The following is a 13,490-nucleotide window of genomic DNA, read 5'->3' as shown; positions in this document are numbered from 1 at the left end:
AATTCCAATAGTGTAGGAAAACTTAGAGGTATTCCTCAACCACACAGTTATTACCCACCTTCACTTGAAACTGCTTGTGAAAACTGAACTCAAGGTTTCAGAATGTAGAAAAATGAGACTCTTTACTGATTAATTCAGAAACCTTGGCCACTAGAGTGAGATGAGAAGTCATACCATGTTAATAAGTGGCATTTCCAATAACATCTGGATCTCCACAAGGCTGTTTAAAGGCCAGATCTCAGAAGTCCTGATCCTTGAGAATGATTTGATTTAGAAAAAAACCTGGCAGCTTGAACCCATCTCCATCTGCACTGGTGAAAGGTGATAAGATCTTAGGTATATTACTCTCAAAACAGTTTTATTTCTTACTCTGTATGTACTATCTGGGCTCCTGTGACACAACATCATTTTTTGACCATCAGTTAAAGTTTTACTATAGGGAGGAATTAAATATGGTATGGTACATGGCCAAACATTCTGCAAGCCCCTTTGGATTAGAGAAAATGCTCCTCAAATCCCAGAAATTTTGAGTAATTGAACTTAATGGGCTTTGTGTAGCTCCCATCTTACCACATCCTCATTTACTCCCCTCAAAGCCCAAGCCTATGTGGCTGGACTGCTTTCTTCTTGTGTGCATGGGTGTGACAATTGCTCATTATCTCAGGCCCTCCACAATTAGCTGCTGAAACATCATATCAGTAACTTGCTGAACAGTTGCATCAGTAACACAAGATGTTGCAAGATCCTGCTTGAAGGAGATCTTTCTTTCTTTAAAAAGTTAAGTAAACAATTATGCCCAGAAAACCGTCTCTTGTTTTCCCATCTCAGTGTGTCCCTGAGGGAGCCAGTCCAAAGCCCAGTGCAGTTAACTCTCTCACTGATAGGAATTCAACCCTTACACTTTAAGGGCCTAATATAAAGGCTTCCACACACAGGGTTTGAATAAGAAGCCAAGATAATGAGCTAAAAATACAAAGAGGCCACATCTGTGCAGATTAAAATGGTGTAGCACCTTTGTTCCCTTGAAGCTGTGTCTATTCTAATGGCTGCTTTTTGGGTTTTGCACAGTACTTGCAAAGGAGGCCACTGGAGCTGTATCTCTCTGCCCTGCTCTGGAAGTTGCCACATAGATGGAGGATTCCATATAACAACATTTGATAATAAGAGGTTCAATTTTCATGGCAACTGTCATTATGTCTTAGCTAAGGTATGAGCAATTTCTCTTTTCACTCCTAAATCTCCTGAGTAGCACGAGGCTTTAAACAGTGCTGGAGTTTTATATGACTTAATTTAATTAAATGGCACCATTCCAGCAAAGCACTTCAACACATGCTCAGTCTTAAACCCCATAAATTTTTGAATTTTGAATGGATTGCAAATCAATTGCTGATGCTTAGCTTCAAAGTTTTGCAGCTTCAACATACTTGTACTTTTTTAAAATTAAATAATTTTCTTAATGGATGTATTAGTGTTGATTCAAGCATTTCTTTTGAAGTTTTCTTCATGTGTGACTGTCAGAAGGAAGTAGATGAACCAAAATTTCTGCGAAAAGACTGAATTATCTGTGAATGCCTGCAAATGAGATCCACACAAGCTGATAGCAAGGGAAAAGAGTGAAAAGGAAAGTTAGTGAAATGATTGATTTTGGCAATGAAATAAACAGTTTGTAGTTAGCTATCAAATATCACAGTTCTTTCATTACTCCTTCTTAGCCTTTCAATGGCATGTTTTTCTCTTCAAGCTCCCAGCCTGTAACATGCTAACAATGTCTGCACATACCTTTCTCATGTCTTCTCAGAACACTGATGACACAGTTGTGGTGATTGGGGAGATCATTCAGTGTGGGACTTCAAGGACAATGACTTGCCTAAAGAATGTATTGGTCACACTAGGAAGAACTGTGAGTAACTGCCTTTAATTAGCAATACATAGGAGGTCATTTCTGTTTTCCCTACATTCTTTGTATGTTTTCTGGACACTGAGTTACACTGACCCCAGAGGTGATGAGGTTTTGAATACACTACTTCTCAATGCTTAAAGAAGCTTGTCAGGTTGCTCTTGTCTATCTCACTACTGTGGGCTTTTTTCCTTTTCCTTGCAGACTATAAAAATATGTTCCTGTGGAAATATCTACATGAACAATTTCATTGTGAAACTGCCTGTAAAAAAAGGTAAATCCCATTCTTCACATCTTCCACAGAATAGCCTATATCTTTTGCAGAGGAATTCCTGCTCCTTTCTCTGAAAAGAACAGGAGCCTACTCACTGTTAGGTGGATACTAGGTATGGGAATCTTCGTGTTACTGCATGCACTGGCAAATGGAAGTTCCTGTTTACTCAGCTTTGCAAGTGCATACAATATTTTTTCTTTTTCTCTTTCTTCTTTAGATGGCATCACCATCTTCAGACAATCTACATTTTTCATCAAAATATTGAGTTCAGCTGGAGTGCAGATCCGAGTGCAAATGAAACCTGTAATGCAGCTCTCCATAACAGTCGATCATTCTTTTCAGAACCTCACATCTGGTAGGACACATAAGGCTAAACCCTTCAATGTGCTGAAGAAAATCTCTGTGATGTTTAGTGTGTGCAAATCTTTTAGACTCCATCTGTTTAAACAGGCCTTCATCAGACACTTGTGAAGTGCAGACTCTATTCTTGGTTTTGCCTGTTTACACCATTTAAGATTTTTGTGTTTCTGCTTCCTATCTGTGCAATGGGATTACACCCTGTCTCTCTGACCCACTTTGTTTTTCTTTTGCCATTTCCTTTATTTATAAGCCTTTGGGGAAGATCTTTCTGTCTGCCAGTGTTTACTAAAGCACATTTAAGCAGTTCTAATCCCTGTGCTATCACTAAGTGCTACTGCAATGCAGAAAAATAATAAATATACTCTAAACACAGGGTCCTATCAGATTTGTGCGAACATCAGGAAGTCTCTGAAGGAAAATGGATTTGTCTCAGGCAAGGTCCATTACAGAGCTAAGAGTGTTCATCTAGAAGCCATTCCTTTTTTCATGCATCTAGCAATTTTTTATTTTCTTTTGCTTTTTTTTTTTTTTTTTTTTTTTTTTTTTTTTTTTTTTTTTTGCCTCCCACACAAGGTCTTTGTGGCAATTTCAATAACATCCAGACTGATGACTTCAGAACGGTCACTGGAGCTGTGGAAGATTCAGCTTCTGCTTTTGGTAACTCATGGAAAACTAGAGCCAGCTGTTTTGATGTTGAGGACAGCTTTGAAGATCCTTGTTCAAACAGTGTGGATAAAGGTATCAGGCTTTTCATCCCTGACTTATCAGTCTGAAATAATTTTCACATGATGGATAATCAAAAAAACTTTAGAAATCTCATAAACATCAAAACCCTCTGCCTTTGAGGCTATTAGTAGAGAAAAAATATTGTGTTTTGAAGGTCTTTGAGAGGACAGCTTTGCTTTCAAAACAAAAAGACAGCACTGCTGGAGAAAGAGCCAACACATTCACTGATGACTTGAAAAGCACATACAGCATCAATGACAGTAATTTAAGTTTAAGGCAGAGCACCATTGGTTGCCAATATTTGGGCAAGTTCTTCATCTAGTCTAGGTTGTTACAGCTGTGCTGAAGTCCAGAGGAGGAAGTTACCAACAGTACTGAGTTAAGCAAGCATTGCACTGCACTAGGTATCCTGTCTGATTTTTCACTCTGACTGGATTTGGATATATATAGTATTTGGACTGACCTCTCCTAGGTACTGCCACATATAATTAAAGCTGCAGCCAATGGCTACAGCAATTAGCAGTGGCTAATCATAGCCACACAGCTCGCTGATTATTACATGCTTGATATTATTGCTTGACTATAAGGAATTACCTTGCTGTAAAAAATTAAGAAAATTTGATGAAAAACAATGAAAATGGGGAGGTTCTGTACATGTTCTGGAAATCCAGCTGCAGTAATAATGTTAATACTTAGCAGGTGAAACCTTTCTTTTATGAAAATGGCTGGTCATCCATCCAACTATGCTTATCCCTTTGATAAGTTAATGACCTGTATTTCCATCCAGCATTACCTAAACGCTTCAGGACGTTCTAGTTCAATGTGATACCTGATAAGAATATTGATTCAGACAGTAATGTGGTTTATGTGACTATGGACAATGATATTTTTTCCCACTTCAGAAAAATTTGCCCAGCACTGGTGTGCTCTTCTGTCCAATACAAGCAGTGTGTTTGCTGCCTGCCATTCTGTTGTAGACCCTTCTGTGTACATCAAGGTAAGGCACTGCTTCAAATGGGTGGTTTAATCTAGTCCAGAGACTGATCCCACATGAAGGCTGTCTGGCCTACGGGAGTGAAATAGGTTACAGTAGTGACCGGTCACGAAGAAGTTCACTGATGCTGATTAGAAAAGTTATAAAATAAGAGTTTGTGCAAGACGGGCCTTTTTGGCTACAGCCCAATAAATAATTGATTGGCATCACTGGCTTCTGTTGCATGACCCAGAAGCAAAACGAAAAAAATCAGTTCAACATTTCAGTTTCAAAGAATGAAAACTGTTCACTCTTCAACTAACAGAACCAGTGTTTCTGTGTGGAATTGAATTGAGAGTTTTACCAGCCCTACGGATTCCCTCTGACTTGGTTCAAAATTCACATTGAGGGAGAGAATATGAATTTACATTGTTTATATCTCATTTATTACCTTTGAATCTTGTCAGTCTCCTTGAGTTTTGAATGCATGAAGCTGCCCATATGTTCTCTTGGTGTAAAGCTCTATTATGCTGCTGAGAAAGCTGTCTGAGCTAGAGACTTGACACATTTATGTGGATGGTAAAGAAGTTCCTGTAAAACCACAGAAAGTTCATGCAGGGTGTTTGTGTGTGAGTGATACAACTTACTGAGAAAATACCTGAGCCTGAAATTTTGCCTAGAATGTAATGTCTTCAAATACCTTGACAAATATGGCTTATGTTTTACCTCTCCCAGAAGAAAATATATATACTTCAGAATTCATGTAAACTATAAATAAAATAGGATTTTGCAATTTTCAGTTAAGGAGAAGTAATAACCAGTTTCTTACAGATGTGTCTGTTACTCCTGCTGATCTCATCAGATTTTAAACCACGATTCGTGAAAGCCTTTTCCACATCATCAGTAATGGCAGGATAAGTCACTGTCTATCCAGTATGATCCTACTGCTCTAGAGTGACTAGCTGTATTTGTGCTCTTTTATACACCCACAGTGTTAAAAGAACTCAAGCTTTAAATTCCAGCTATACTTATATAACTAGTTCTTAAAATGTCATTACATATAAGTGACTGTCTATAAACCATCTTCTGTCATCCACCTGTCATGTCATTGGGTGCATCTCAGCTGCTTACTAGATATGTACACAAAGTGTCAGTCATCACTGTGCAATATTTTCAGATGATATATTTTGACAGGTCCTGGATTGTGCATCCTCACAGGAGGCTGGTAAAGACATTTCTTAGTGCTTTAATGTACTCTAGGTGCCTCTATATTTTTAAATATTCATCTATTAATGAGTGTTAGACATAATGTCATTGCAGTTTCTGTAACTGATTTGCTGTTTCTCAGGTTTGCATAGTATTTCATTAGCATACATTTTCTCTTAGAGATAATAAGTTTCATTGGTAATAATACTTTTTTAAAAAATATATTGGTTGACTGCTTTTTTAATTGCTACATGTTTTGCAGTTTCTTCTATAAGGTAGACATAATAATAACCACGTCCTTTTCTGTCCTTTAGAAATGCATGTATGACACCTGTAATGCTGAAAAGAGTGAAGTTGCACTGTGCAGTGTGCTCTCTACTTACTCCAGAGACTGTGCTTCAGCAGGCGTGTCCCTGCAGGGCTGGAGGCAGGGTGTCTGTGGTATGTGAACTGAAATTCCTTGGGCAGGGATATGGGGGAACAGCTTCAGGACAGCCCCATTTGTGGCAGTCAGTGTCTTTTGTCTTTAGTCATCAAGTTAGAGAGCCTTTGAAAAACAGAATAAGCACTTATTCTATAAAATTCAGTTTGTGACTGCTTCATGCTCTTACAATGCATGTCCCTTGTGTAAAATCTTAGGTGAATTCAGTACTCAGAGAAGCAAAATAGCACAAGGCATATTACTCAAAATAAAAACGGGGTTAGTTTTAGTTTAGGTTTAATTAGCAATTAGGTTGCTTTTGAACACATGGGCTTCCCCATGTATTTTAAGTCCAATACCTTTTTTGCATTACATTGAGTGCTCTTGTCCCAGACAATACAAAATACATCACTCTCATTAACCACATTTTTCCATGTTACAGTAAAATAATAAAATTTTTAAATAAATATATATTGGTGATATTTGAGAATGTGAAAATCTTTAAAAAATTTTCAGCTCCGGATTACATAAAAAATGAACAAAAGTTTCTTGGACATAAACATTGTCACCAAATCCTGAGTTCAGAGTCCATGTATGTATGTATTTTCCTTTGGCACTGCCAGAATTTATTACAAGATGGCATAAGATCTGAGAATAAAACTCATTATCTTGGATCTTGATTTTTGCTTCAACAACCCCAGGTTGTCATTGATGGTCAGATAGTTCAAGTGAGATTTGCCTCTGTTGACATGAAAATAGATGTATGGGTTTCTTGACTAATTGCAGATCTGAATAGATAACATAACAATGATTATGTTTTTGGATCTTGATGCAGCAATGATCTACTTAATTGCCTGACTTAGGGGCCAGCTGGGATACTTAATAAGGCAAACAATATAACTGGTGTGATGCATTGCCAGAGGCATTTAAGACTGTGATAAGAACAATTTCACAAACCTGTGCTGAAATAATTCAAAGGAACACAGTGTAGTCCACAGTAAATTGTCCAGGAATCCTGCAGAGTTATGCACTAGACACAGACACTGTTTATTGAAAGCTTTGCTCCCAACATGGAATTACTGACATTTTTTATGGCAAATCAAGACTGGTTCAAAGCATGGGTTTGGCTGAAATTTGTGTTCTTAAGGTACAGTAAGTAATATTGCCTCAACAGTGCAGTAACCTTGAGAAAAAACAATAATGTTTTAATCAGAACAATCATTTTAGGCCTTATTTAAGAAGTAATAATCTTTTGAGTACATGGCTGTGATAAGAGAATGGTTGTTTATGACTCACTGTCCATGAGTGAGACTAAACGGGCCACAACCTTCACTCTGTGTTCTGTCCCATTGTGGGGGCTGGAAAAACTGTTCCAGCTCCTGAAGCTGCGTCCACTCTGCCAAGCTGCAGGCAGCATCCAAAGCAGGTAGTATCCCAAGCAGATGTCTGCACTGCAGTCAGCAGAGTGTGTGAAACAAGCAAATCCTGCTAGGTAAACCCTGGGCATGCGTGTTACACACTCTTTAGCAGAAGCATGAGCCATTACTGGTTGCCCAGCAGATCACTGGGGTGAGCAGTCTTGGCACTGCTTTTCTAGTGCTCCCTGTGCAAGCTAGCTTGAAGGTATCTTTGGTATGCTCATGTTCTCTGCTCTCATGCCTCCAGTTGTGATTTGTATCTTAGACGTGTGTCACACCTGTGACCATGAACACTACAATCAAATACTTTTCTCTTACCTTTCTTACCTTTCAATCACATACCTTTCTCTTACTTTATCAAAAGTGATCTTATTCATCTATGAAAATTTAAAGGGAAAAAGTAAATAGCTTATTTTACTGTATTAATAGCTAACAATTGAGACAGATATAAATTTATATTCAACATCTTTATGAATATCTTTTTTATTTGGTGTATTTTGACTTACAAATACCATTTGCTGTATCTTCAAAGAATAAAAAGTAGGAGGATATGCCTTGCCTGACTTACACACAGGATATCGTGTTTGATCCAGCTAGGACCAGAAAACCAACCGGTTTATGGTGGTAGAGGTGCTGGTTTTGAATGTGTACACAAGTGAAGCACACTAACTAATCTAAAAAAGTGTGCCATGGTCATGGACTGGAAAAACATACAGAGCTTTATTTAAGCATGGAACCTATTGTTGATAAGTTCTTAGCATTGCTGCAAAGCTGATTAGCACAGGTGCCCATGATCAACACCCCTGTACCTTCTAGTGCATCCGTGTGTATCTGAAAAACAGCTGCAGGGTTAAATCTGCAGAAAGAGGCCCAATATGACTAGATCTCCAGTTTTCACTGAATTTCAAAGAAATCTGAATGCCAGACTTTCTTGCAGCCTTAATATGGGTCATGTTTCCTGACCAAATTTAATGTCATCCCTATGGGTCAGTCCTGTGGATTTTATGGCAGACCTTTGACAGTGGTGTATACTGTCAGCCTGTGAAAATTAACCAGCTTTTTACTATCTTACCAGATTAGTTGAGCTTTTTAGATTTTGGTATTTACCTGTTGGGTTCAGCTAGAAATCTTAGAAACTGTGGTTTCTCATTTCCCCAGAGGATGACAACATGAGTTTTCCTCATGACATCTGTGAGAACTGAAAGACCCTTTTCTTGGTAGCATCAATCAATTGGCAGAGTTCCTTGTCACTGCCATTTAATGTTGAAATTTCTCTCTTACAAAATATGGTCATTTCTTAAGTTATCCCCAGCCAAAGAAATCATTAGGAAAGATCAGAAAATAAAATTTTAGCAATTCAGAAGTTACTGGTTTCAGTTCTTGGCATAAGATAGAAATGTAAATTGTGGAAATTACAAAAATTTACACCCTGTTGAGTATTTCAGCGTTCAGTGTCATATAGGCTATGCAAGTAGATTCTCCCAGAATCCTGGGAGACAAGGTCTGGTAGTTTGATAAAAACATGTTTATGGCTACCAGTGTGCTGAAATGCATTCTAAAGTCATAAGAGATGATTGCGCAAAGAAGGCCATACATCCCTTTTATTTCTCTTGCAAAGATCCCTCTGAGGAGTGTCCTGAGACTATGGTTTATAACTATAGTGTGAAGTACTGCAACCAGTCTTGCCGCTCACTGGATGAACCTGACCCGCTGTGCAAGGTCCGGATCGCGCCCATGGAGGGCTGTGCTTGCCCAGAAGGCACCTACCTTAACGATGAGGAGGAATGCGTGGCTCCAGATGACTGCCCCTGCTACTATAAAGGCAAGATTGTTCAGCCTGGCAACTCCTTCCAAGAGGATAAACTCATGTGGTGAGTTGCTCTGATGATGCAAAGGCTGCTCTCCAATCCATGAATGGCATCATTTTACAGTTAGGAATAATGGCAAATTTTTCCTAGATTGTATCTTCCCCTGGCAGGAAGTGCAGCCACAGCAAATGTCAAGATCCCATATTCCTGCTAGCAAACAAGAACCTGAAAATATGTTAAATAGAACAATATTTGTAATCTATCTCTTGCAGAGTTCATTGTTGTGTAAAAAATATCCACAAAGAGTGGGAGCAAGTTTTCTAGAAGACAGAAGGCTTGGAGGAGTTTCAGGCTTTGAAATGAAAAAGCAAAGTGAAAACCACCACACCATCCTGCAGATTATTTAAAAAATAAAAATGGTCCATGAAAAAAACCACCCAATTTTCAGTTTTTAAACTGATTTTTTTAGAAAAGAGAGAGAGAGAGAAACTGGGTGGGTGGGTGGGTGGGCAATAATTAAAATAGTGTAATTAATTTGCATCTGCATTGAAAAACAATTGTCATTATTCTCATTTTCAACTACCTTAGGGCATCAACGGAAACAACTACCAGGGGAAGGAATCTTTATTATCTTTAGATGTTTACATGTTCTCTCTCTAGCTGTCTTCCAGCTGAGGATTCTAGACTATTTTATAATCACATATTCATTTAGTAATTTAAGAGATCTCTTATTTAAGAAAGTATTAGTCTTATCTCATGGAGTGGAAAATGGATGCTTAGGAAAAACTTGATTTAAGGAAAACACACAATAAACCCATGCCAGATGAAGGAAGAGTATTTTAAGAGCTGGGTCTTTTAACCTTCCTTCTGGGGATTATAATGCATGTCTGTGAAACTGATAGCTGTAACAAATATTCATTTTGATAGGAATTTGTTAATCATGTGACAAGTGAATCTTTGCAGTGCCTTTCTCCCTGGTGAGGTAGAAAAGTGCAAAGAGCTGATGTATTCTGTTTTATGGAATCTCTTTAGCAAATGCATTCAAGGAAGATTAGACTGCATTGGAGAAACTGTCTTGGTGAAAGGTGAGATTTTGTTAAATAATGGCATTATGGTGTCAGACAGTATTTATAATGTTTTTCTGTGTTATCTTCACTTTCTGTAACATTTTAGTATTCTGCACATTTTTCCATTCTCCCTGAAATGTGTTAGTTATTGATAACATTTGTCTTTGTAAAATGTCACCAGACTTACTAGACTCTTTAGATTATGAGAATATTTCCCAAAGCTTAGCAGTTATCTGCCTTCTCCCTTCACTGTTATTGGGCAGAAGCAAAACTATTAGAAACTTTAAATGATAGACACCTGCTGACCTCTGAAATCCTCTGGCTGGTTTTGCAATTGCTGATGTCATCCTTATTGCTCTCTCTAAATTACCTTCCTGAAATGTTTTCTCCTACTGCAGATTGCCCAGCTCCTATGTATTACTTCAACTGCAGCTCTGCAGGTCCTGGAGCAACTGGATCAGAGTGTCAGAAAAGCTGCAAGACGCAGGACATGCACTGTGTAAGGAGTTCACCTCCCAGCAGGGGCACAGCGCAGCATGGCTGTGCATGTAGGATTGTCCTTATCAAGCACTGATGGGAACATGCCATGCTGGGCACACACCAATTGCTTCACTGATAACACAGCAGTTGTAGCTAACAATGTACCTGTGATGCTTGTAGCAGGATTTCCACTAGCTTGCAATTAAGGAGTTTTTTTAAAAATCTAAAATCTTGGCATCCAGAGCTAGCACACCTCTGCTGGTTCCCTGTTCTTTCTGTGCACTAACAAGTTGTCTTCTCCTATATCTTCTAACATGCAGTATGTCACAGAATGTGTTTCTGGCTGCATGTGTCCCGATGGACTGGTATTGGATGGCAGTGGAGGATGTATTCCCAAAGATCAATGCCCTTGTGTTCATGGAGGACACTTCTATAAACCTGGGGAAACCATCAAAGTGGACTGCAACACATGGTAAATTATCCCAGGGAGTCTTGTTTTATAGCAAAGTTTGTTAGAACTATCAGTCCATAGTGCACCCATGGGACAGGGTGTGCTTTGAAGCCTTCCTCTTCATCATGAGAGCCATTGGGCTGCTAGTAAAAATAAAAGGGGAAGTATTTCTCTGCATCATGCTGCATGAGCCTGCACTTAGGGAGAAAAAGCACCAATATCTTCTGCTAAATAATTTCCATCCTTTTCTGTTTCCCCACCAGCTTCAGAAACATCAACCTTACCCTGGCTGGTGTGTGGTTGCTCATTCAATAAGGGGGAATTGAGTCTGTGTGTGTTGGGCACAGCTGAACCCTGGAAAATGATTGAATTTAGTCAGAGGAATTGCAATGGCCCTCCCTTGAGACTTGCAGTGCTTCCAGATGCATAGTTCTCAAGATAAATTAATACTCAAGTTGCTCAAATTTGGTGCCATAGATTTCGCTGTTATTACTGACCATGGTGGGTAAAATGCTTTCAATCCTTATCCATTATTTAGCAAGGATGAGATTGTATAGTTCTGCCAAATGGATGCACAGAAAATAAGAGCTAGAAACACTTTGGTCTAATCACCATTGGTACAGGCAGTCAAGTTTAACCCGTGAAGTCAAAACCTGATAAGCTGTTGTTGCTATCACAGAGTCATTAAGAAGTTTCAGTGCAGTGAGGGCTTAGTTTTCTTATGAGAAGAGGACACACATGGGAAAGAAAATGCAGTCTCTGTGTCATGGCTATAACAACTAAATTTTCTGTCTACAGTCCTCCTGAACTAGAGGTGAGGTTTGTCAAGGTGTGGTGGGTGGACTTGGCTGGACATTAGGTGGCCACCTAGCTGCTCTATCACTACCCGCCTCAGCAGGACAGGGTTGGGGAGAAAACAAGATGGTCATGGGTCAAAATAAAGCAAAAGCAAAGGCTGTGTGCGGAAGAAAAGGCAAACCAAATATTTATCCCCTTGTTCCCACCAGCAGGTGATGTCCAGCCCACTTTCAAAGGAGTAGGGCTTCAGAAAACAAACATCATAACATACACCACTCTGTTCCCACCCCAATCTCCCATTCTCTTAGCTTTTATTGCTGAGCAGACATCACATGGTTTGGAATATCCGTTTGGCCAGCTTGGGACAGCTGTCCCGTCTCTGTCCCCTCCCAAAACCTTATCCATGCCCCAGCCTACTGGTGAGGGGGAGAATGCTGAAGAGACTGCACTGATGCTGTGGGAGTGCTGCTCAGTAGTAGCCAATACACTGAGATGTTACCAACACCTTTGTAGCTGCCAATGCAAAGCACACCTCTGTAAGGGCTGATGAGGGAAAAAAAATTCTCTCCATCTCAGCCAGACCCAAGGAAAGACAGATAATATTTGTTCACACCACTGTAACAGAACTGCAATATGATCCCTCACAGGTTAAAATTCAGAAATGGTAGAAATATTCAGTTCTTCACCTTGAATTTGTCTCCTAAACCCCCACTGTCTGCTGCCAGGACTCAATTATTTAAAATATATTTGAAGGAAATAATAGAATAAATGTTTCAGGGTAGTAAACGGGAACTTTCTGATTGAAATGGATCTTAGAGCAGTTGCGAGGACCTGCAAACAACAAACCTTTTAATTATTCTGCCCCTGCTTGGGGTTAAGGAAAGCCCATGTTTAATGAAAACGTTGTTATTCTTTGCATTTTGCCTCCCAGCACCTGCAACAAAAGGCAGTGGAACTGCACGGACAATCCCTGCAAGGGAACCTGCACTGTGTATGGAAATGGGCATTACATGAGCTTTGATGGAGAGAAGTTTGATTTCCTGGGAGACTGTGACTATATCCTAGCTCAGGTATCAATTTATTTTCAATTTCCCATGCATATGCTTTTCACAGCCCACAGTGTAGGCTTCAGTCTGGGTAATTAAAAGGCATTCCCATACAAAATAGGCAAATTGATGAGCAGAGCCTACTCCCCTCCTCTTGCACCTAGATCTGAGAGTGAGATTTTCCAAATAACACAAGGCAAATTGACTCTCAGAAGTGACACAAGAGGGCACTGTGTGATCCCAAATGATTAACTCCTTGGCTGGACTGCCCTTTCCTGAAGGCATTCCAGCAATTTCAAGGGAAAGGAATTGGTGTGGTGTTGAAAAGTGTTTCCATCAGCCATCCAAGACTGACATTATTTTTGTTGTGATGGAAGTACGCAGAGGTTAACGTGTAAGCCTCATATATAATAATTGCATGTAATGAGACAGCACTCAGTGAGACATTTTGTCATCCCCAAATTACAGTTGGTTTTGCTAATTTTAAGAAAATATATTTTTACCTTTTTGGACTGTTGCTATGACAAGTTCATTCCTTCCCTTAGTTTTTCTTTTTGAAAATCTT

General features: G+C 39.3%; 1 protein-coding gene across 1 annotated transcript in view; it reads left to right on the top strand.

The window, feature by feature from the left end:
• The window catches only part of LOC128809131 (mucin-5B), a 41,743-nt gene that overhangs the window by 8,527 nt on the left and 19,726 nt on the right, over positions 1-13,490 (top strand). The window contains exons 9-20 of the mRNA XM_053980862.1: positions 1,069-1,207; positions 1,799-1,900; positions 2,102-2,171; positions 2,389-2,526; positions 3,105-3,269; positions 4,160-4,254; positions 5,751-5,877; positions 8,894-9,146; positions 10,116-10,168; positions 10,549-10,649; positions 10,951-11,102; positions 12,811-12,949. Coding sequence (XP_053836837.1) covers positions 1,069-1,207; positions 1,799-1,900; positions 2,102-2,171; positions 2,389-2,526; positions 3,105-3,269; positions 4,160-4,254; positions 5,751-5,877; positions 8,894-9,146; positions 10,116-10,168; positions 10,549-10,649; positions 10,951-11,102; positions 12,811-12,949 — 1,534 coding nt within the window. The remainder of the gene's footprint in view (positions 1-1,068; positions 1,208-1,798; positions 1,901-2,101; positions 2,172-2,388; positions 2,527-3,104; positions 3,270-4,159; positions 4,255-5,750; positions 5,878-8,893; positions 9,147-10,115; positions 10,169-10,548; positions 10,650-10,950; positions 11,103-12,810; positions 12,950-13,490) is intronic.

The sequence above is a fragment of the Vidua macroura genome, chromosome 6 (genome assembly GCF_024509145.1).
Source record: "Vidua macroura isolate BioBank_ID:100142 chromosome 6, ASM2450914v1, whole genome shotgun sequence".
NCBI classification, from domain to species: Eukaryota; Metazoa; Chordata; class Aves; order Passeriformes; family Viduidae; genus Vidua; species Vidua macroura.
The sequence above is the reverse complement of the archived record's forward strand: the minus strand, read 5'-3'. Positions and strand labels throughout refer to the sequence as shown.